General features: G+C 41.0%; 1 protein-coding gene across 5 annotated transcripts in view; it reads left to right on the top strand.

Moving 5' to 3' along the window:
- The window catches only part of ncoa2 (nuclear receptor coactivator 2), a 57,684-nt gene that overhangs the window by 8,670 nt on the left and 23,260 nt on the right, over nt 1-25,754 (top strand). For all 5 annotated transcript variants that reach the window (XM_023297761.3, XM_023297764.3, XM_023297763.3 and 2 more), the window contains exons 2-6: nt 6,199-6,284; nt 15,543-15,650; nt 16,410-16,582; nt 21,317-21,420; nt 24,295-24,472. In XM_023297761.3, the coding sequence (XP_023153529.2) occupies nt 15,562-15,650; nt 16,410-16,582; nt 21,317-21,420; nt 24,295-24,472 (544 nt within the window). In that variant the 5' untranslated portion in view covers nt 6,199-6,284; nt 15,543-15,561. The remainder of the gene's footprint in view (nt 1-6,198; nt 6,285-15,542; nt 15,651-16,409; nt 16,583-21,316; nt 21,421-24,294; nt 24,473-25,754) is intronic.

The raw sequence follows: 25,754 nt of genomic DNA on the forward strand, positions 1-25,754 counted from the left end.
CTGATGCTTCTGCTGCAGGTGTTGACTGACAATATTTTAATTTAAAATCTCTTTGCTGGGGTGGAGTTCTTTGACACTGATAGTGATGTTGACAGGAGATGAAGTAATTTAGGGGATCTTAGATGACACCTTGCAATTCGTTGCCTCATCAGTATAAATGGAATATTTATGTCATATATCATGTAATATATCACAAGTGTTTAGGGTGTTGTTTGACACAAATTAGCATTATTTCAGTCACATTTTACCACAACACATCTTGTAAATTTTTCATCAGGCAAGGATCAGCAGTGGTCAGCAACATGGCAATTGCTATAATTTTACAGGAAAACACAGCCTGCAACATATTTTTAGCTCCTGTTAGTTACTCTCTGAGCAAGTCACTGACTTGCTTTGCTAAATAGAGGTTAAATAGCTATAGTTGTTGGGTCTACCTGACCTGGCTGACACCAAGTGTTTTAGCAGGGGACTGTGTAAATGGAGAGAATGGCAGAGCAAGAATGGTGCTTCACTTTGCTCTTTGCTCTGTCTTGTCCAATTACATGTTCCACTGTCAAAGCAGTAGCACTCTTAATCAGGTAATGCTTGGGTTTAAAGTCGTCCCCTTAAACGTGCTCCACAGATTATTACAGTGCTAACACTTTAGTTCACTGGAGCAGAAGACCGTTCGAACCATTTTTCTCTATCCTATCTATTTTCAGATAACGAATTTCGCTCCAAATTGAACGTCTTTTGTTTGGAGATTCGTCACTGTCTGTGTGTGCGCTTGCTGTGAGCGTTAGCCTGTCACACTGTCTCAGTCTTTGGCTGATAAAGTGACATAGTTGTGTCAGATGATCTCCTCTTCCCCTCCCCTCCGTGCTAACATGGCACCTCCTTATCCTGAGTCTGCTTCCACTGTACAGCCCTAGGCCCAATGGGAGCTAATTCCTTACAAACTATGACAGGCAATAAAAGATGGAGGACATACACAACATATAACCAAGCTCTATATATCTATATTTATATGTATATATATGAACACATATGGAATTGTGTAGTAAACGAAATAGTTTGAAGTAGTGGCTTCAAAGTAGCCACCTTTTGCTTTGATTACTGCTTTGCACACTCTTGGCATTCTGTCCATGAGCTTCATGAGGTAGTCACCTGAAATGGTTTTCACTTCACAGGTGTTCCTTTGTCAATGTTAATTTGTGGAATTTGTTGCCTTCTTAATGGGGTTGGGACCATCAGTTGTGTTGTGCAGAAGTCAGGTTGGTACACAGTTGACAGCCCTATTTGACAACTGTCAATCCATATTGTGGCAAGAAACAATCAGCTAAGTAAGAGACATGACAGTCCATTATTACTTTAAGAACTGAAGGTCAGTCAGTCTGGAAAATTGCAAAAGCTTTGACTGCATTCCCAAGTGCAGTCGCAAAAACCATCAAGCGCTACGATGAAACTGGCTCACATGAGGACTGCCCCAGGAAAGGAAGACCAAAAGTCTCCTCTGCTGCCGAGGATAAGATCATCCGAGTCTCTGAAATCTCAAGTTAACAGCAGCTCAGATTAGAGCCCAGATAAATGCCACACAGAGTTCTGGTAGCAGACACATCTCTACATCAACTGGTCAGAGGAGACTGACCAATCAGGTCTTCATGGTCAAATACCTGCTAAGAAATCACTGCTAAGGAAAAGCAACAAGCAGAAGAGATTTGTTTGGGCCAAGAAGCACAAGGAATGGACATTAGACCAGTGGAAATCTGTGCTTTGATCTGATGAGTCCAAATTTGAGATCTTTGGTTCCACTCGCAATGTTTTTTGTGCAACGCAGAAAAGAGGAACGGATGGTCTCTACATGCATGGTTCCCACCATGAAGCATGGAGGTGGAGGTTTGATGGTGTGGGGGTGCTTTGCTGGTGACACTGTTGGGGATTTATTCCAAATTGAAGGCACACTGAACCAGCATGACTACTACAGCATCCTGCAGCGACATGCCATCCCATCCGGTTTGTGTTTGTCTTCATTCATAGTTTTGATGCCTTCAGTAAGAATCTACAATGTAAATAGTCATGATATATATACATACATATATATATATATATATATATATATATATATATATATATATATATATATATATATATATATATATATATATATATATGTATGTATATACACACACACACACACACACACACACACACACACACACACACACACACAAACACACTTGCTTTCTCTTGTCATTATGACTCATCTTTTACAACACATCTTGTCAGTCTCATTATGGTATGTACACATTTGTGTTTACTGTCGCTTGAGGTCCCAGCTGAAGGAGCTAGCCGTTGCTCTTTGAGCAACAGATGTATGGGCACCTGGCACAGGATTGCATCTGCATCAGCCAACAGAATAAATACTGTGCTAGTGTTTTATTTGAGCATATCTGTATATACTGATCACACAAAGACTAATGGATTTTTACTTATAAATAGTTTACATAGCAGCCTCCATCTTTCTGCCCCTGCTTATATTCCTGGGGAAAGACATTGAAATTGAAACTAAATGATGGATGTCATACACATTTTGACTATGTATATTCCCAACACAAAACAGAAGCAGTTTTAGGTGTTAAGAGAAAGTCCCATATGCCAGCCTATGGACGTAAGCCTGCTGATATGTACTTCTTAACCTATAAGCTCCTACAAACCTCCTTTGTGGCAACTGATTTAGATTGTACTTATGAGGAAATATCTCTTTGATGGAATCATCTGTGCGATTTGCTACACCTCATAGTTTCTCCTTTACACCTCCCTCCACCACACCAGACAGACCAAAATCTATTGATTATGGGTAAGGAAAAGCATCCTGACCAAACCTTGGCAGGACTAGAGCTAAAAGGTTGAGTATTTTCATTAGGGTAGACATCAGACTTGATTCTTATTGAATTGACAGCCATTAGTGGACCATTCAGAAGGCACCCAGAAGGAGCTCCATTGGTGTTTAGCCCTTCTATGACCTGGCCATTTGGTCAATTTCTAGCACATGAACTATCTACCCTTTGTCCTATGTGAACCTGATTAGCCAGGTCATTAGCATTGTTAGCCCAGCCTCAGTGATGCAGCCTTTTACTCAGAAGGAGCCTGTTGCCAGCTTTGGAAGAATGATGGGATTACAACTACTCCCAAGGTTTGGCTTTAAGCAGCATTTCTGCTGACCTCCTGTGGTCACTGTGTCTGTGTCTTAAGAAATGCTAATTGTCTTGACAAGTGCACCACATTCAAACTTGAAAGTGAAATCTGGTTTAGTGTTACTTTTAGTTAGGTGTGTGTGTCTGTGTGCACGTGCTTGTGTTTGTTTTTTTGTTTTTTTTTTTAGTTCATCTGGGATTTTGTTTTGTCACTTTAAGGATAATATATGCTTTTGCTTTGCATAATAAACCTGTCTATTGCCAGTTATGGTTTAATTGGCTGTAATCTGTTTCAGGGGAGCTTGAACTTTCAACCTGATGATCTTTGACCTCCTTTTAAATACCAACAGATGGTTGGACTGAGTGTATTGGGCAAATGAGATAGAGATCCAGTTGCAGGTTTTAGTGGTCATAGTGTGAACTTTACTGTTATCTGTAGTGTGTGTGGCTTCATCCATCACTGTGACTTCTAATATTTAAATTTTTATTACATGCTTATTAACAAGTATTAGTTTTGAATTACAAGTACCTTTATTGATCGTATCATGCAGGTGTTCCGTGGTAACATGAAGTGCAATTAATGTTGCTGCTAAAGCTCAGTGACAGTGTTGGCAGGGTTGTGTGTTTTTGTTGAGGTTACACCACGTGTCATTCAACACTTCTGTGCCAAGAAGAGTATCCCTTCAAGGACAGAAGGCTCCTCCAGTCTAAAGTATAAACGCTTTTTGTGAGATCTTCTACTCCAGTGTTGAGATCATTTGTGCATATATATGCCAGCACATCTGCAGGTATTCTTTTATGTGTCTTGCTGTAGGTCTTGGATAAAAACACTGATGGAGGCCCTCCATTGTTTGTATGATGAGACGCATTGGATTAGCTGGTCTAATATGTGAGAGATGGTTTGGTACATGGTAGACAGTGCATGCCAACCATATTCACACATGTGGCACTATAAACTTGCACATCAAAGCATTGTATCTGAGTTCATTGGTCTGGTCACATCAGGTCTTGGATACAAGCAGTCAGCTTAAGTGATGTAATAGGATGTACACACAATTCAGTGTTGCTTGTGAAGAAATATTTTTCTGTGACGTCAATGACAGCACTAACTTGCTTCTTGTTGTGCTGCGTGTTAATTTTCTGAGAGGAAATTCCAATATTTGATTGGATCTTCTAAGCAGATGGCTTAAATTAATGAACACAGAAGAGACTTGTCTTACTGTAAAACTCAATCAGTTTGAAATTTTCTGATCCAGTTGGCCACTTAAAAATGATCACTGTTTAACAAGCTCAATAGAGTGTTTTCACACTTTGCTTTTTTCTGTCACTCAGTGCACAGATCAAGGGCTGGACTGAGACTGAGCATGTGACAGCATTAAAGCTCAGAGGAAATTCCTCCAGAGGATGAAAACTAAGAGCCATGCAGGAAAGGGAAAGGGAAAAGAGAAAGATGTTGAGAGAAATACAATATTATATAATTTCATTAAAAATTAGATTGACTATAGTGTTTTAGTTCCGTATGAATTTGAACTATTTTATGTTACTGCATCATCTAAAGAGGTTCTTTTTTTTAAATGTCATGTTTAAGCTGTATATTTGATCCCCTTCCCTGACTCACCACAGATTTCAGCAAATAGTGTGTGGTGTGCAACAATTCAGAATACTGAATATCACCTTTCTGCATGGCTTTTAGCTATGCACTTGTCTAGGGTTCAAAAGGGGAATCAATTTACTCTTATGTTATGTCAGCACATGACATCACATGAGTGCATTCTTCAGCTGGCTCACTTGGCATGTATTTGGGAGAAAATCACCTCCATGAGGCTACAGAAGCCTGTCACTGAGAGTTTTTGAACATAACCAAATAGCCTGGCAGAGTCCTTTTCTGACTTACCAGTTGCATTTTGTAAGTATCCAAATGGGAATATGCTACAAAATTGAAACTTTTTCTGGTCTAATTAATTGTATGCCATGATTAAAAAGGCACACGGTGTTCCACAATGTAATAGGCTTGAAGGTCCCCAAGGATATGAAAAGACTCTGTAGACGCTTAACTTGCAGTTCGGTGCTAACTTAATGTAAACAGTTACTGGATAAAATGGCTTGACAGTTAATTAATTAGCTGTTGCTCTACAAAGGGGGTTTGACATTTGGTGCATGTAGTTGAGATGAACTGTGTATGCTGGTCAATCATTTTTTAAGAAATCTAATTCAGAAATTTCATTGTTATTCTCCAATGGGAAAATTGGATGCTTTGTCCTGTCTTACGTTGTAGTTAAGGGGATATTTTGGGTTATAGATTGTTGGTCGCTCAAATTTACTGCAGGATCTTACAGTAATTTAGTTTTTTCTCCAGTAACAAGCATCCACAGCACCTGGTTTGATCTGCGGTATGACACCTGAATACCCTTGTAGGCTTGTTTTTTCTGATGACATTTCAATAGGGGTTGTCTTTGTGTTCTGTCACAAGTGCATGTGTGAGTAATAGTATTACTTTGGGGTGTTATTGTTTTATAAATGTAGCTTTTTCATGGCTATGCTCTAAGAGTATATGAGACGCTCAATGTAGAAATCAAAAACATCAAAACTGTCATAATGTAGTTGGAGATGAAACAGTAGATCGAAAGAAAATGAAGCAGCAACTGCAGTAATGTAAATCATTTAATAGAGAAAATTCTGATCCCAACTCTCCTCAGTTTCGAAGATTTCCTTCCTTTCTTCTAGTCCACTAATTGCTTTGGTTTAAGAGGTCTCTGTACTCCCAGAAATTCTAATAGGCATTTTCACAAGTTTTTCGCATTCTATTAAACAAACAATTCATGAGGAAGCAAACTAATTAGTAATGAAAACAATTGTTAGTTGCAGCCCTAAACCTGTTGTTGTGCCTTTACTAGACAATGTGTACCCACTGCAGCCATGATGTTAAAGCCTGTCCTCACAAAACACCGTTGTACCTTTTGTGATGTGAGTTGTGCTGATTCACACTGTGTACTATACATCCCAATTTTGCTGTTATTTCTTTCAGCAGGAAGAAGTGGATGATGCATAAAGGTTTCCTAGCATTATCGCCTTACAGCAATGGCCTGAGGGACTCTCTGGACTGATACCAAGGTAAGATTCATAGCCACAGCCATCTCTCCTTTTACATAACTCTGCTATGCAATATGACAAATAGACACTCTTGTCCAAACACAAAATGACCAATTGTACAGATGATGACAAAATCAAAACAAAAGAAAGCGTATTTTTTTTATCTTAAATAATTTTTTAAAACATTAGATTTAACCTTATGTGTGTGTGTACGTGAAAATGGCCGCCTGCTGCATTTGTGTTATTGCCTTGGGGGTAAGTGCTGTCTGTGTATGATTTCTCTCATAAGCTGTTTCTTAGATGGCTTCTGAAAGAAAGCATTGTTCAAACAGATCTGTCCTTTTGGCACCAATATTACTGAGATGAGCTGGATACCTCTCCCCTGATTTCCACACAGCTCTTGCTTGACTTTTTTCTTTGCGCCTGGTAGTGTCCAGATGCAGCTGTTTTGTAAAAGTGAGGGCTGCATCCAGTAGTCCCATTGGTCTGCAGTGTTCATCAATCATGGTTGAGAAAAGCTTTACTTGATAATCACCATTACGTCTCCAAGGTTCTGTTATTGTACTGGTTACAGTTGAGATGATGCTGGCTAGATTGTGTCTTTTAGGACTACTCTATTGCCAGTAGTTCTTACAACACCATTGTCAGAATTTACATAAGCTGACATTAATTTAATAGCTGTTAGTAAAACTTTCTTTTTATTGTTGTTAACGTACTGAGTCATATAACATAGAGTATGTATTCAGAGACTCATTCTGTTATTTATATTTTCCTACATAGTATACAGGACACAGAGCGCATGTTCAACAATTTTGCAATACATGTGGTGAATGCCAGGAATGAATCACAGATGTTTACGTGATTTGTATGCCAGTAACAGTAATTAAGAAGCATGTGAAAATGCAAATGCATTTATTTGTTTAAATCAGATAATATTGATTGAAACCTCTGTGACACAATGAACATGAATTGGGACTAGTTTATCATTCATCCAGAGCACAACAAGGTTTGCAATGTCATATATGACATCACATTATATTGTCCTAAATCTGACCAGAAGTAGTGATTCGTGTCTCTATTGTTGTGACACTTTTTTTTGGCAGTTCAGTCACTCCTTGTCAGCTGGCCTGGCCGTCCTGGCCAACTCTGTATCATATTTCCCTACTTACAGGTCGACCAGATTGCTATTGTGGTGATCCTTGATGTCAGTCATGTGCCTCTCAAGTGAGTCTCTCTAATGTGAACAGACTCAAACTCCACTGTCATCAACTACAACTGGTGACAGTGGTCCTTGTTCTGCTCTCTGTTGTGAGCTAGAGGGCCACTGCAAACATTGAATGTAGTAGGTGGAGAAGTGGTTCATGTGCACATGAATGCTGCAGAGCATGACAAAGGTAACATAAAGTCCACCGATGATGAGATGGCCAAGTACAATCAGCTGAGTGACATTGTGGACCACCACAGCAACCCAGCCTCCATGTAGGGAAACACAAGGTTGGATGGGCTGAGAATAGCTGGTTAGCAGCAAATGAACTGTCAAAATAATATTTATATGTAGCACCATTACTAATCTGGTCTCTGTGATTCCAGTGTAAAGCACCTCATATGCCTGTTTAATTGCCCACAATATAAGCTTTTCTATTTGCATGATAGATTCCAGTAGAATGAAGAATTGCAAGTTGGTGCATGGCAGTTCTAATCATTTAAGAAACTGACCCTGAGATTTCACCTCAGAACTTTCCTACATTTCATCTAATACAATAATCTAATTTCCACAGCGATAGCTGAATCTCCCCTCTGGCACCGCTCTCAACCACAGATGAATTGTTAACTAGATTGTTGTGAGGAGTTGTTTATTTATACCAGTTAATCAATTTTGCCAACCCTTGGTAATTGACACACCAGTTCACCTATGCCACAAATCTTCTCTCGGTGTGTCTCTGACAGCCAGAAGCCAGCATTCTCTGCTTATTATGCCGAAAGCTCTCTCCTTCCCGTTCTGCGACATCCTGAAGTGACTGCCAGTGTTAAAGATTGATGAGCATGATCAGCTTTCAGTAAATGGGTTGCCTGGATCTTGGTTGCACTCTGGCACTTTAGAGCCATTACCTTGCAGTGATTCTACAGTGGACAAACTCTTGAGTGAGACTTGGTAGCAGGCAATTGCATACCTCTCTGTTGACTCAATCAACAGCAGTCTGTTTATGTGATTGTGTCTGATTTTCTGGGCACATGTCATTTAAATATGGTTGAGTTGCTTTTATTTACCGTTTAACCCAGATAACTGGAAGTGTTTAAATGTCATTCTGTAGCCTCTGAAAAGATCGAGAGATTTAGGAGAGAACAGAGAATTAAATTTATGCACTTACACAGTATAATTATCTAATTTAGTAGTGACTTAGGGGGAAATACAGTTGCAGATTTGAGCCACTGATCTGACCCCAGGGTCTAATGAACATTGGTAATTATACTTGGTAAAACTTCTCTTTGAAAAAGGCCCATGGCTCATTTTTGTTCCCTTTGTTTTCCCGCTCTTCCTTTACTCTCTAAACTCTGAACTCTTCTCTCAAGATCACTCTTCACTATTGATTCCTCTCCAGTGAAATGCACATCATTCAATTGCCATTAAATTCACTCAAGATTCAAGGTTTCAGTGTCATACTGCTCTGAAACTCTTTAAATCAATCATCACATTCCTCCCTCTGCCTCTCCCTTCAACCAAACCTAATATCACAACATCTGGTTCAAGGTAACAGCGGCTGTCAGCAAGGCCAGAGTTCACTGCAGACCCCACTCATATTGCAATCTATTGAAACTGATATTGTTTTTAAATACACATTTGTCTTAAATACCATCCAACACAATTCCAACATGTTTCTGTGTGTTTTGGCACTCTCAGCACTTCTTCTCACCCTTGCAAATATTGAAACGTAAGATGAAAAGACACCAGTCCTCTGGGCCCCTCCCCTGTCATGATTTCCTCTTCAGTTTGCAGGAAATAAATGGCCCATGTTGCAGCCCTCCAGAAGCAGTCTTTATTGGCGCACTCTTGTTCTCCATTTCTCTCTTGAGGCCTGTTGTGCCAAGAAGCCATGTGAGGACAGATTACACACCAGCGAGACATTGTTCTGTACCCCACAGAGGTTTTGTGGAAGGGCCCTCATTATTATAGTGCAGGAGACTTCAAACGCTTCCCCAATAGCTTTTGATGCAGTTTAATGCATAGTCATGCCCAGCACTCTCTGAGCTTCAGAAACACTGGGTGTGTCTCTATAATCAAAGCCCTGCTAACCCACATAATTACAGGAATGGCACACTGGCACATGCCCTCTCCCCTTGGCAATCAGACACTGATTTTTTCCCCCCCACATCCATTTTCCCCCCTCCATTATACTATGACTGGAATGGGTGATTCAGTGTTTTTGAACGCCCCCCTTTGGTGATGTGCATGCAGCCTGGCTTTCTTTGTGTGGTTGTGGCGGTTGGATTTTGTTAAAGAAATACAGTCTAGTGGTAGAAGCAAAAGCAGTGCAGTGTTACCATGTCATACAGATAACTTCAAGATAAAGGAAGCAGTTATGTTGTCCATAATTTGGCAGTATAGCAGAAACTGGTTTGACAATATTATTGTTAACAAACTGCTTTCAATATACCACAATATATAAAACCTGATATGATTGTATCCATAGTAATGAAACTTCACTTTTGTGTGTCCCAGCCTTGCTGTACATGTATTAAAATTTCAGCCAGTCAACTCAGAATCCCCCCAGAACCTTTTAATTTGCACTCATATTACTGCATGTAGGAATGAGCCAGTGAGATTTTTTGCTGCTGAGTCTGTTCGTGAGTACTGTTATATTAGAATCAGCTCCACTAATAGTGATCAAATTGTTTCCATTTCCTACCCTTAGTTCATACATTCAGCGACCAAAGAAGTCTTTCCTTTTTCAGCATTTGCCACTAATTTCAATAGCAATTGGATAACTTACTGGAATCATGTTTTCAGGTATGTTACACATGTTAAACTGAAACAGGAGATATGACTCAGCTGTGGAGCAAAAGGGATCCTGCCACAGTGGATGTCTGAAATTCTGAAATTTGGAAAATACCAGCATCCTGTCATCCTTACAGGTTTTGAGCGCCATGTCAACTCAGCATCACGTCAAATGTGTGCAGTGTGGCAGCACCGTTTGATCCAACTCAGAAGAGTGAATCTGCCTGGCACCGAGTATCCTCTGTTGCATGAAAAGTTTTAGATTATGCCATTACAGCCTCTTAGATGCAGATATAGCTTGTGTATTTGCTGTGTTCATTGCAGTCTGGTACAGCATGTTATGTACAGGTTGTACCAGCTGACTTTGACAGGGGGATCCATGGTCGCCTCCAGCACCCTGTGCAGTCGCAGCAGCAGCAGCCCCTTATTGTCTGCATTCCACCCTCGCCAGACTGGTTGGCTCCAGCTCAGTCCTGGAGAGTCTGCTCTTGTGACACCTAAGATATAAGCAATGACACACACCTATATTCACCTCCCTGGAGTGCACCTAGTACTTTCAAAGTCAATTGATTTCTCAAGCTTTTACTTGTGTTTGGTCAAATGAGCTGTTTACTTAATTGCAATGTTGTTATATACAGTTGAAAACAAATATTACTTCATATTTTGCTCATCTCTTAGCATGTTATGGAGTTTCCAAAATAGCAGTTGGTCTAATAAACCGGTTCAGATGTTGGAATATCATCAATATTGAGTTACCAAGGTAGTGCTGTGGCTGTTATTGTGGCTCAATAGGCTACCTCTTCATTTAGTCTTATGAATCAGTCATACAGATACAATGAAGATGAAAGCCTGTAATGAGGTGAGAATTGTTCACACTGGCAGAGCTGGCCTGTCAGCACACAAATATACAATTATGTTTGCGGTCTTGTGTGTATTTGTGTACAAGATGGGAACAGGGGGAGTCTGAATAGAAGTGTTTACTACATTTATGTAAGTGTGGACCTAGCTCCTCACAGCTTCAGAGTAGCAGCACAACTACATGAAGTAAATTTGCTCCAATAAACCTAATAACCCCAGCATCATTCTCACTCAGATTTCCAGTTTGTGCTTTGCCAGTGATTTTCAGCCTGACACTGCTTTGCCACCTACAGCCAGCAGTTTGCCCAACAAAAGGAACATCGCAATCATAGGTCATAAGTGTAAAAGACATTACTTTTTTTTAACATTTTAACAAATGGATGGCATTGACACTCAAAAGATGATGTGGCTAATTTGCCAGGAGCATGGTTTTGTCTTTTTTTTGTCCTTCGACATTTCCAAAAACAGCCAGTATGTGCTGCACTATTGGGACTGTATTCATTTTCTACAGGGACATTTAGTCCTAATAAATATTTTCCTGCTTTTCATTGTCAGGTCATGCTTTTTTTATCCACAAGGGTACCTGTGACCTAAATATTGTCGTCTGTGAGGGTCCATGCAGACCACTTAGCCCAAAATTTGTACCTGTCCGCATAGAAAGCAAGCCAGCTACACATTCGCCAGGAAAACAAATGGTGCTTCAGACATGCTTGTTATGATATGAAACTGTACAAGGAGATTTCTCTTCCTCCACACTTTAATAATACAATAATTAAAAGAGTTGTGATTTAAGCGGTCCTTCCGGACTTGGAGATGTTTGATTTGTAGATGTGTTGTAGATGCCTCCCATTGATGCTACCCAGGCACAGTGGGAAGTTGTAATTTCTCCAGAAATCCTGTGCAAAGTCCACCCACTGTGCTCAGCATACCTCAGGAATAATCACATTGACACGGTGCTACAGCCGAATCTGTAACCAGCTGCTATATCGTGCAAAAAATGCAATGCCTCAGTCATTCAGAAACATCCACATCCTCCATCACTATAGGGTTTTCTGTGTTCTGTATGAGGGGCAATGCAACTGTCTGTGTAGCAGAGTGGCACATACCTAATGTTGTATGAATAAACTGCATCAGCTGTGCGCTTCCAAAGTCCACATCAGTCTGCAGACAGACACGGAAAGCATGAATTGGTCTTTGCTATTATAGAAAAATGGCATGCCCAACTGAGTTTCTACCCTTTTTGGGGGTTTGTGGAATATTATTTAGAAGCCTCATTTAACGTTAAACTGATTTGCACATTGTCTGTGACTAACATAAGGTAGCTCTAATGACTGACAGGCCATATGTCTCAACTTACAGTCCTAATGAACTAAATGAGCTGACAGCTTGATGAACTGCAAATTTGATAGATGCCTTCCAGAACATGCCTATCACTCCGATACTTAATGAGGTTACTTACCCCACCCCCACTTAGCCTGCAATGCTCTCATTCTGATATCTGTACCCAGTGCAGGTCTACCAATGGATGGCTGTCTCTTATATAGTCATTATTCTGTGTTTAGCCTGGTAATTTTACTCCCAAGTTTTAAAAAAGCATTGGTGGAACATGCTAGGCCTGGGTGATAAAGCGATAGCCATATGTCCCCACGACAGACACTTTATCAATAGCATTAAAAAAATGTTTAGTAGTTTGTCTTCAATGCTTTTAATGCAAACTGCCATGAGAGCACATACCAAAAACACAATGCTTGGTTGCATGAATAAATCCCAGGCGTGCTCCCTCCGTGGCTCATACCAGTTCATCATATCACTTGATAATAGAGCCCCTTTGCCCTCTATTGTGCCGTTAGGTGGGCTAGCCTGTGGTCACCTGGACCTTTCATCATTGCATTCTTTATTTTCTTATATCTGTCTCCTCAACCGATTGAGGCAGATGGCTTCCTTCCCTGAACCTAATTGTGTTGAGTTTTTTTTTTCTCCCTGTTAAAAGGGGGTGGGGGTTCTCTGTTCAAAATGTATAAGGTCTCCATCTCACTATTGTAAGTGCCATGAGATTACTTATGTTGTGAACTGGGGCCATGTAAATGCACTGAAAATTTAAACCTTGAAACGTGTTGCAAAGTGAAGTAAAGTCAAATGAAACCTTTTCTCCTGCTGTTATTTTTTAAATTAAATATAGGTCATTTAAAACATCAGTGAAGAATGTTAAACAATTTATTGTGATAATTTCTTCAGCTATGTTGCCTAGCCCTAGAACATGCTGCCTTTCACTTACTGAGGCCTATAGTATCCAAGAACATTTAAGCTTTGAGGAACTCTCCCCTAGTGGCTGATGTTGATAATTAACTCCATGACACATATGTGTACACAAAGTGGTAACACCACTGCCCAGCTGTTTATAGCTGCCCAGGAATCCAGGGCATTCTCTAGGATTAGAAGTCCCTTGCTTGTCTGCCCATGTGAAGATCAGACCCCCTCCACCCCCAGCAGCAGAAATGGCCTACCAGCCTGCTTGCCAGGCTGTCTCACTGTCTGTGTTGGTGTCATTGAAACGTGCCTTGTACTTCCAGTCTCTCTTATTTGTCTCAATGTACAATGACCCATCATTACTGCCATGTCAAGGAGACGGAGGCAACCAATCATATCGAGCCCAGCGGGACAAGCACAACCAATCAGGTCTAGAATCCCCATGGTAACTTGTGCTTGAAAGCCCAGGCACAACCAATAGGAACGCTAGGTGCCACTTAGCTATTACAGTTTAATGGCCTGTTTCTGTTGTCATTAATAAAAGCATATAACCTCTGATAGAAAGACTTATATTTTCAGCGGACAGCACAGTGCCACCTCATGAAGACACCCCGGTGGCATTCAAAAGAGCATAATACAAGGACACATGGACCATGACGTTGGTGTGTCATTATCTGTTCATTTACTGTACAGGCCAACAATGTAACTCAAGTCACTTGTCAACAGAATGTGTTTTATCCCTCAGAGTCTCCTCTGCCTCTCTGGCCAATCACCACTGCTTTGACTTCATCCATTTGAGCACAGACCCTACCATTAGCTTAAAGTAGGTCACTCCAGGCCAGGAGGGAGCCAGACTCAAGTTTGCATGGTCACTATCTCTCTTTTTAGTTTAGCCTGCTTCTGCCATGCTATGCTATACCACTCTGCTCTACATTGTGTTCTTCTCTACTCTGTTCTTCCTTATGTAATGGCTGAGCAGTGAGCGGTGTGTGTCATAGCCGTTTCCATGGTTAGAGTGGTTGCGCGTGTATCACAACACAGCATGCCCAACCTTGGGCACTGTACTGAGGAAAGACTTTCATTTTGTCTCTCAAGGTCTCACTGATTATCTTCCTGGTCCGCCCTTCATCCAAAACCCTCCAGATAAGCAAAGCTGCATAGATCTTGCGTAAACCACCAAGAAGGTGGTTTTCATGCATATATTTTCCATTTGTTATGGAGGATGACAAGTGTTCACATCTTGTATGCAGACTATATTGAAATCCAAGTCCATTAGCCACCATCAGATTTTCAGGATGATGGTGGCAATTAATAAGACATTACTTTGATCAATAATTGATTGTCTTTCATTTAGTGGCATGAAGTTCAGCCTGTGGTGACTTTCAGGGTAAGAGAAGGAGCAGAATTGGAGACTTATTGGCATGCAGGATGAGGGACCAACTTACCAGAGTTTCCAAAGGCTCTTGGCTTGTTTTTAATTAATGATACAGTGTCATAACCTAATGGCATTTCATCTCAAATGGCAGAAAAACCCAAGACAGCAGTGTGTGTGGGGTGATAGTAACTGAAACAGCCCTCAGCCAGCTTGTCACTTCGCATAGCACAAAACAGTCACAACATGATTTCTTACTTACTAAAATCTTACATTCTGTCACTTACTCCTAAAAAGAGCAGACAAGAAAGGATTCTTATCTTTAATTTTTCAGCGACTCTTCAGTGACAGACCGATACAGGTGAAGCATTCTCAGAGGCTCTAAGTAAATATGGACACATGTTGTCATTGTGAACCCTCACTGCACTTAATGTGAGCTGGCTTTGCTTGGTTTCGTGTAACAAATGGGTTTTTCTTGGTACATGGTTGAGCGCACAGTCTGGTGCTGTGGGCAAAGCGCCGTGCTCTCATTTCAGGCTCTCTAGGGAGAGCTGCACCATCAGAGAGAAATGATTGAATCTCTTTCTCCGCTCCATTTTCACTCATTTCTCCTGGAGTGGATCAACCTGTGCCCCCAGCACAGGATTGTATGTGTGTTGTATGCAGATGCCCATGTTTGCATTTACACACACCTGCCGTGGTTGTTTTTCACACCGTTTTTGTTGTTTAAGTATGAAGTCGATCCAGGAGATGTTGTGAGTACTGGTTCATATGCAAAACTTTCTTTGCTTTTGTGTGTTTTTTCCAGACGCTGATATGCATTGAGGATGAGTGGAGTCGGTGAAAACTCATCTGACCCTTCCAGGGCAGAGTCACGAAAACGCAAAGAATGTTCTGCAGAACTTCTAGGACCTAGGTAAGTAATCATCTAAAGGATGATAGTTTGACGTTTGTCCTAGATTTAAAGTAAAGGGGAATAATAGTGGGAAAAGTAATTATCATGCAGTAAAGGTCAGATTCCATCTCTCAACACAAACATGTTATTAAAAGTTGCCCCCTGCTTTGTCAAAATGTGCGATCCACAGCCTCCTGTTTACAATAATTTTTACCTACTATAAGATTGTGAAATCAAGCTGCAGGCACTCTGGATGAAATATTGTATGTAAAGTAGTTACCAAAATCACTATGCTGTTTTGACAGTTAACTCTGGAGTGCTGTTAAAGAATGTATTGTAAATCTGCATAATTAATCTGTAAACAAGCACTAAAAAATATAGGTCTATTATGTTAGCATAGTGGAAAGGCCAAGAGAGATCTTTCAAGCCATATGCAGCATAATTTGCTCTAGCCTTGTCCCTCCTCTGACTCTCCTCCATGCCGAGGTTTGCAGTAGATGTTGTGCACTGTCATTTGGCAGCTATGAAAATGAGAGGGCTCTTCAGTCATGTACAGAGATCTGTGTGGAAGTAACCTTGGTGTACTTTTGCAGATGGATTTTCTTTGCTGCCCGAGAATTGTTCTTGTGTGACTGCCTATTCATCCTCTTTATTTTGCTAGAACTACACTTGCCGCACACACATTTCCGCGCATTTGAACTTTTTGCTATCAACCTGTATCATCTTTGCTGTTACTAATGCTTTCATTTTCTCACCCCTGTGTTGTTTTTACCTCTGCAGTCCCAAGCGGAGCAACGAGAAGCGCAACCGCGAGCACGAGAACAAATACATCGAAGAGCTCGCCGAGCTGATCTTTGCCAACTTCAACGACATCGACAACTTCAATGTTAAACCTGACAAATGTGCAATCCTGAAGGAAACTGTGAAGCAAATCAGACAAATAAAGGAGCAAGGTACAAGTGGCAACCTGTCATGTTTTTGACACTTTATCCTTGTTTGTTGAAGAAACTGTCAAGTTGATAGATCCCAAAGTACAGCAGTGAAAGGATTACTGAGTTGCCTGAGCCGGCTGTCTTTCTTCTGAAGTTCAAAAGTTTTTCCCTTCAGATTTCTGTGACATAATGTAAGACCTATAAATTAAATTTGTAGCTATATGCTCTGGAAAAAGGGTTACCGTATAATAAATATGGTTAGTATCTTATTTCGGTTTTAGGGTTCCTGTATAGCTGTGAATGCTACAGGTGGTACTATGTCTACAGAAATGATAGTATTATCGTTTGGGATCTGCTCGACATATAATAGCAGCACACCTGATTTAAGGTTCCCTTCATCACTCCATCATATAATATGCATGAACCAGAGCAGTTTTTTGGCTGGCAGTCTTTCCCATTCTGAGCCAGAACATCAGGCAAATGGATCAATGTGACTGGCTGTTCTTGCCAGCTTCTCCTTTTTAGAAATCTAAATTAACTGGTTGAGGTTTGCCTTTTTTACTTTTCGATTTACCAGATCAATGGAAATGTGTTTTTACCCTTATACAGGTCCAAACAGTCTTAAAAAGCATTCATTTCCTCAAGTAAATTTAAAGGCAATTAATGAACTTAAGCGTGGACCATGTATACAAAAAAGCAGCTGAGTGACTGATAGAGTGGCCCACTCTATCAGACCAGTTGATGATGTCATCTTGTTTTATGTGACTCACCGAGCCAAGTGTTATGTAATGGTGGGAAATGTGATGCAAAAATCACGCTCAAACCCTAGCTACTGTCTGTCCGTCTCTCCCGCCCCCGTTCTGCTGTCCTATTCTGTACTCCCTCCCTTCCTACCTCAGACCCTGCATTGTGTTTTTTTTTTCCTCTCTAGGCTAGACTGACATCCCCTGACTGCCTCAGAAGGCAAATTTGTGTTTGTACAAAAAAAAAACACTGAGGAGAGATGGCTAAATCATCCTTTCCTGCGTTGTCCTCCATACGTCAGAGGCCACATAGAGAAACCTTTTTATAGTTAACATAGACAGCCACTGCACGTCATCTTGCACCGTTCAGAGGAGCAGCGTTTTCAGTAGCCATTCATTTTTTTGTTGCTCTTGTTTTTGAACTAGCGATACTGAGACCTCATTTAGATGTCCATGATCATTTTAGCACCACCATTTGTTCTTCATTGCACTTCATTCGTCTTTTAAATATGGTGTAGCTGGAATGTGTAGGATAGTTTGTGGTCCATCTTTGTTTCTACAGCCCTTTAGCTCAGCACTGTTCTGAAAGATATTCTCTTTCTGTGGTGACATTACTGAATGTATTAAATTACAGTTGTATGACTTGATAACTCTCACTGATTAATGTCGCAGCCTTCCTGCAGAGAAGTGCAGTGCAGCCATGATGGCCTTTGAAAAAGCTGCCTCCTACTGAAAGCTGTTAATTCATCCCTGTTGGTTCCCCTCATGCTCTCTGCGTACATTTTGCTAATTGGTATCAGGGAGGAATTGCTTAGCGTAGGCTTGGCTTTTTTCTCTTTTTAGCTTGTTGCACCTTAAAGGTTCCATATTGTGCCCCTTTTCAGCAAATTAATGTAAATCTCATACTTCACTGCAGTGTGTCTTTAAATTTTTAGGTGAGAATACTGCAAGAGAAGTAATTTTACCATGACTGTATAAGCCCTGGTTTTAGGGCTGTTCTAAATGGGCTGTTTAGCTCTGAAAACTAATGAGCCCGCGCTCCATGCCCCCTTCAGGAAGAAAACTCTCTTTGTGTCTGTGATTGGTAGTACCAAGCAAAGCTCGTTGCTTCTAACTTTATCTCCAAGTGATCATTTGGCATTGAAGTATCTTCAAATTCTTATTATAGCCATCGTTTTTAACTTATGTGTGCTGAGTTTGTCAGACAACATTTGTGTTTATAAAATCAGTAGTTTAGCAATGAAGAGCCACAGCTTGGAAATGGCTCTCAAGTGACTGCAGGTTAGCATGTAGTCTGAGCGAGCTGCTCTTCAGTCACTACTTCATACACTTTCCAACGACTGACAACAGAAACAGAAAAATATGTGAATGAGAACAGCCGTATAGAGATTTCGGCTGTATTAAGTGCAGTCTATGTGAGCACAGAGATCAGATGTAAACGCCAGCTGAGTTTAGGTTGCACTGAAGCGCAAGAAGAAAACAGCAATCCACTCAGAATGTGTTTATTGGTTTTAAATTAGTTTTAACGTTTTCACCATCTCTGCATGTCCTCAGCTTTACAATTTCCACATAGTTCTGCGCCTCTTTGGGCATACAATCTAAGCTAATTGTAACATTAGACGCACAGTGCGCTAACACTAAGGATTGGCCTTTTATTGTCATTATGTAATCATCAAAATTTAAGTAATCCACTGGGTCTTCAGTTGCTCAGATGCTTGTGTTCACTTTTGCAGCCAACAGCAGAACATTTGGTGTGTTTTGCTCATGGCTGACACATTTTAGTGTTATCAGAAACGGCTGTAGAAAGTAAGAAAATCTGATGAGCTTCCAGTCAGCTGCTTATTCTGAAGGGCTCACCTGAAAAGCAGTGGGAAGTTAGGGGCAGAATTACCTACACTTTGAGCTAGATGACTGTTAGTTAAATGTGAGGTACCACCAGGGTCAAATTCTTTCTGGCTTGTAAAACTGGGAGTCAATCTAGTTGTGGGTGGACTTGAGGAATGGCAGAAGTAAACATCTTCATATCTTAACAGCTTTTACGTTACACCTCAAGGTTTATAACAACTATGAAACACAATAGCAATGCTCACTATATGGGACCTTGAATAGACAATATGTGGATTAATATCTTCATAGAGCCTTTTAAATAACGGCCTAGTTTTCTAGCTTTGCAAGGTTTTTTTTTTTTTTTTTTAACACTGTGTTGGCAAGAGTGAGCAGTTAAGACCACCTCTCATTGGCTGGTGGAGGAGAAATACAGTAGCTGCTTACGTGCTGCTTGTGCATTGTTCAGTACAGTTTTATTCATTATTCATACGTGAAAAATATAAAAATACAACACATAAATTGTTAAATATAAGAGAGAAGGAAAGAGTATGTGGTGAATGTGTTACTGGTTGTATATTAGATGGTAGTTATTACCTGATACAACCTTTTTTAATTGATCAGTTCCTCCCTCTGTTTGTGGCACAGTTCCACAGTTCTGCAGATGGACAGAAAGCCAGTGAGGGCCGCCCTGACATTGAGTGATGGGTCTGTACCTAGGGCAGCTGTGTTGGTCTACAGGGCCCTGCTGGGCCTGGAGAGGTCCTGCTGATGTGCACATCATTAATGCTGAAAGAGATGAATATGGGTCTGTAGGGTGTTGCACAAGCCCACAGAGCACAGCAAAACCTGCATTTGTGTTAGCTTTCACACATCTATACCCCCAAAAAAGAAAGGACATGATTTTGTTTGCTTTTCAACACAATATTTTTACACCATATGGTCAGCCCTCTTCTTGGCATGGTGCGACAGTTAAATGTGTCCCCCCAACAGCCCACTCATATTCCGCCTCTCATCATCATCTCTAAAAGTAGGGCAGCCTACGCTCTGAACATAAGGCTTCTCTGCATGGTTATTAACCCACTCACATGGACAAATGCATAGCCTCATAGTGCAGGTACAGGAGCTTGCAGGAGACTCTAAATTTTCACTTTGAACTAAACTGGTCACAGAATTTTTGCATTAAAATATTTTTTGGGCAGTTTATTAGACAATAGAAAATGTTCTATATTTTGCTTTCATTGTCATCAACATTTTTAAACATCGTGTAGCTGGCCAAATGATTTTTTTTTGTTTTACACAGGTTCCGATAGATTTTAGAACACAAGCATGTTTGTGTGCCCCAAATTATACTCTCTCTATCCATACTGGGAAATCCAATAGGAGTGTGAATGCTGAGGTCATGGTTTAGGATCCTGAACCCATATCTCCTGTAGCTCCTGCTGCTGTAAAGAAACGGCAGACCTGCTTGAAGATTTAACCTTGGTCTTTTATGAAGCGATTTTTGTCTGGCTTTATTAATGACAAGAAGTCTTTGTGTTCAGTCACCTAAAATCACAAACCTATTTTGAATTGTTCATATTATATTGTGTTTTAAATGTGTTTACTTATCTTATGTTTACCTAGTAATAATGATTAACGACTTGTTAAATTAAAATTAGGGTTTATGGGCAACTTTTTAGATAAGTTCCTGCTTGATTACATGGTAACAACTTGCTATCGTATTTGGAACAGGAATTGTTTACACACTGTCCATGTTTCTATTATAGCTTTTTTTTTTTTTTTTTTTTTTTGCACTTGACAATGTAATCCATCCAGTGGCTGTCACCAGAGTGGCAGTGTGCTCTGACACACTCATTTACAACAACCTTTCACTCTGTTTGCTGCTCTCTGCTTGGGTTTGAGCAATGGTCACATGTTTTCACAAAGGGATCAAATGTGTTTGTTTTGTAACTGGATGGATTCTTGTTAAGCACTTGTCAACAAGTGATCTCTTTAATGTAGGGGGGCCACGGAATTGTTTGACCCACATGTTTTAGTGTCCTGTGATGCAGTTTTAGTCGCCATAACAACCATAATTACATACTTGTTATAGACGCAACAAGGGGGAGAAAGTTAAGAAGTTCGGATCTGTGTTTTCTCTTTAATTGTGCTCCTGAATGTTTGTCATTAACTCTCCCGTCAACAGAAAAAGCTGCGGCAGCAAACGAGGAGGAGGTACAGAAGGCTGATGTCTCATCAACAGGCCAAAGTGTGATTGACAAAGATGCCTTGGGACCAATGATGCTGGAGGTGGGTAGAGGGCCTTTTCTTACTTACTCACAGTGTCCTGTCTGTGAGGAAAATGTTATGAAACACACACTCAAACCGAATAACCCCACGCTGAACACTCATCCTTACACTCACATAGGATATACTCCTCTTTAGATCCTGATTGGTAGATAATGAAGAGTGCCATCCATGGAGAGCAATCACAAATGGGCCAGTAGTGGTTGTGTGTGAGCGTAGCTGTGTGGAGTAAAAAGCTGCCAGCATCTTGTATGTGCCTGTGATTGGCTGTAAATCACGGAGTAGAGCAATGGCCTCGTTGTCCTGCAAAGGGCCACTGAAGTGCTTACATATAATGGGAAAGAAAGCAACAGCCTGGCGAATGAATCAGTCCATTGAGCCTGTCCTCTCACTCATTTCCTCCCTCCCTTTCCCTCTCTCTTACTTGTTCAGTCCTCTTTTCTCTCTCCCTCCCCATCTTCTCTTCATTCGCCGCTAGATCTGTCCTGTCATGGAATATTTATAGCTCTCCTGGTCCAGCGTCACTGAATCGACATACTAACTCGCGGCTAAATATAGCCCAGTGCAGCCTGCAAGCTTTCCCATCTGTCAGCAGCCCCAAAACACAGCGATCGGCCATTCACACCCGCTCCACTCTAGCCATGTCCCGTCCGCCAGGCCAGGCTCATTACAGGATGCTCTGAGGAGAATGGCTGTCGGCAGGAAATGCACCCACGCGCCCCATGACCCTCCTCCAAGGCTCTCTGCGAACCGCCCTCATGCAGACACGGAGAGACGCAGAAGGCTGTGAAGAAACGTTAGTGTGCTGTTGTTTTAACCTTCAGGGAGCAGTCTCGTTCTGTCACATGGCTATTGTGGCGTACCGTTTGCATTCTTGATAGAGCGCTCCATATGGTTGCTGTTGTGTGGTATGACAAGTGATGACACTAGCAGGAATTTGTCTGGTACTAGTGTTAGTGTGTGATTTTTTTTTTCTTCAGTTCAACATTATTCCAACACATCCAGCCAGTAGGCATAAAAGCTTTCAGTCAGTAAATATCTGATTAAAGAATAAGTAAATAAGACTATGAATCCAACCAACAGCATTTGACGCTTGATGCTTTCTTCAGTCTGTACCAGAAAAGCATTAAGCTTCAATATCAGGTAGTCCTGTTTGAATTTATGTGTAGGATAACATTAATGGTTTGTCATGTGGAAAATGCATATTTAGCAAGAATTTATGAGAAGAGATACGTTGTTTGCAGAGCACCAGTATGATATAAATAACCCTGAGAGAAAAGGGGGTTGACCACATCCCTACTCCCTACCCTGCAACAATTCAATACCTGCTGTATATGTTAGTGGGAGGGTAAGCAATATAGAGTCATATATCAAGACAATAGGTTAGGTGCAAAGTGGAACAGCGACAGTACAGAGCATGTGATTTCTCGCTATGTATTTATTTAGAGTATATTAAATGACTTTGGTCATCTCTACAGGGTATATTTAGTGACCATTGTAAATTAAGGTATTGGTTAACAGCATTATGCAAGAGTGTCTGGAGGAAGGCAAGAGCTGGCACTGGAGAGTGTTTGCTCTGTTTCTGTTTGTCCTGCTTGTCCAGTTCATGGCCTTTTTTCACACATGGTGGACTTACACAACCATGTTGCATTTTGGAACAGCTCTGGTACATGCAGTGATAGATGAGAGCTCCTTAAGTCTATTTTCAGATCTTGCTGCGTTAAGGCGGGCAACAGAAAAGTTCTATCGCCTTTGTGATCATGCATAACATGGTATATATGAATTTGTTGAAAAAATGTGTTTTCCATCTGACTACATGTATGTTAGGCATTTTAAAGGCGTGCTGTTGATTGTAGTTGTACCTATGGTGGTGTGTCAGGAAAAGGATGGAACAACCAGTCATAAATCCTTTAGGCATTGAAACCATTGGTACTCATGGAGCAGTTTCTTTTTTATTCACACTGACAGCTGTGTGGGTGTGGTGTTTAGGTAAAGATTGTTTAAGCAGAGGTGAAGACCAGACACCTTGAGAACAGCCTCTCGTGTCTGATCTTAACACCAGCTTTTACAGCTTCACAAGCTCCAGAAATCCCTTTTAAGGGCTCCGGGTGATTTGATGGCCTAATTGACACCATCTTGTGTGTAATAGTTGACCTGGGGCTGTATTCTTTCAATTAAGTGTTGCTCCTCCTTCACGTCTTCCAATCTCTGCAGGCACATGCTTTTATCCTGCTTTCTATCAGCCGCATCAATGTTGAGCTTCTGCGGGAGCGATGCTTGTACTCTGCACACAGCGTACTAATCACCTCTCTTTAGACACAACGCGGATGTGTTGCATATTACACAGTTTGCTAAGAACTGTGCCGACATTTCAGTCATGTACGTTCATTCCAGCAGGTACATTATAGCCATAACTCAGGCACTGCAGGTACAAATAGCACTAGAGATGATGAGCCGACAACAAGGAAACTAGCAAATTACTGGTCAAACGCAAACAATAGAAGTCTGCAGAACTTAGAGCATTCTCTACATCTAACTGGATTTATTTTTTTTTTTTATATATATATACAAAGCCTTGTAATTATGAACCAAAGCAAAAGTTAGGTTGTTTGGTTGGATGTGACGGTTTCAAACCAGAAGCAATAAAATGGTTCCAATAATCTGAGTAGATAAAAGCATATGAAGTCAGGATGAGGCTTTTAATAAACTGCTCATCTGAGGTGTTATTTGTATTAGCAGCAATTATTGGTGAGAAGTACAGTTGGTCGAACATATTTTTCTGCTCCTGCTTTTGTTATGATTTGTTCTGCAAGTGTGAAAATAAAAAAATCAGTAAAGTAACTTGTCTGTTCTGAACTGTTTTCTCCTTCCCTCCAGGCCCTGGATGGCTTCTTCTTTGTGGTGAACATGGAGGGGAACATCGTGTTTGTGTCTGAGAATGTGACCCAGTACCTTCGCTACAACCAGGAGGAGCTGATGAACACCAGTGTCTACAGCGTGCTGCATGTCGGGGATCATGCTGAGTTCATCAAGAACCTGCTGCCTAAATCCCTTGGTTAGCGCTGAGCTTATTTTCCCTGCCAGCATTTACTTTGCTCAGTTTTTTCTCTACCTGACAGTTTTCTGTCTCACTCTGTCACTTTTGTTCAATGTCCCTCTTTTCCTGACTCTGCATGCATGTCCTCCATGTTACATCAGTTTAACATACTCTTATCACCTTCTTCTCACAGTTTAAGCAAGGATGTGTGGTTTGATGGTGATGTCAGTTTAATTAGAGTGTTTGTGGTTCAACCACTGCAGAGAGAAAGTGTTGGCACTGTGCATAAAACCTATAGGTACTTCATTTTCTCTTTTGCTGATGCTCAGCCCAGACGTTTGCTCTTACTCTCCCCTTCCTCCCTCCCTTTTCAGCTAATTAACTTCCTTTTTCGGCTTCTCTCCCCTGTCAGCAGCATCAAGCTCTTCCTATATTCTCATTTCATGCCCTTCGTTCCCCTTCTCTTCACTTTTTGTGTTATTTTCTCTCCCTCTCTGCCACACACTCTCACCAAGTTCCTTTTTTCATGTTCTCACTTTCCCATTTCCTTGCCCACCCATGAAAATCATTGTCTTTATCCTAGCATTACCCATCTCATGAAAACAGGCCATTTATTTTTGTAAGATAGAATTTATCTTTTTCATTCCTTCGTTTTTGCCCTTTCCTATTCCCCATCTTCTTTCTGTTCTCTCATACCTGCGCCCATTTAACATCCTACCTCCTGCATCTCTTCCGCACAAGAGGTGATAGTGATCTATGTCACCGCAGCCCGTCAGGAGCTCTAAGTCCTTCTCTCCTGGTGCTTCGGATTGAGGTCTGAGTACCCAGCCATCTGGGTGGGAGAGCAGCACAGAGCGGAGTACCCTGGAAACGATCAGTGGGCTGTGTCCCAGATACTGGGAGATTATCAATGCACTGAATGAGATCACAAACCAGATGGAGTGTGATGGGAGTTTGTTAGAGTGAAATGAGTTGTGTGTGACTATACATGTCTCTTTTTCTTTTTTTGCATGCATTTGCGTATATATGTGTGTGGCTTCTTCCACATGTGCGTGTGGATGTGTGTTTGCTTGCGCCTGTCTAAGTGTTGGAGAGGAGAAGAAAGATTGGCAATGATGTTTTAGAGGACATGCATATGGAGGCCTGGCTGTGATGCATGGCTGTGGATAGATGGCACAGGGCTCGGGGTTCCAACTGCTCATTATGACTGATCTCTACCCAGCAACAGCTCTCTCCTTTTTACACTTTTTCTGCCTTCATTCTCTCTGTCTTGCTCTCATTATGTCTTTCACTTACAGTG

This window comes from Amphiprion ocellaris, chromosome 22 (assembly GCF_022539595.1).
Source record: "Amphiprion ocellaris isolate individual 3 ecotype Okinawa chromosome 22, ASM2253959v1, whole genome shotgun sequence".
Lineage (NCBI taxonomy): Eukaryota > Metazoa > Chordata > Actinopteri > Pomacentridae > Amphiprion > Amphiprion ocellaris.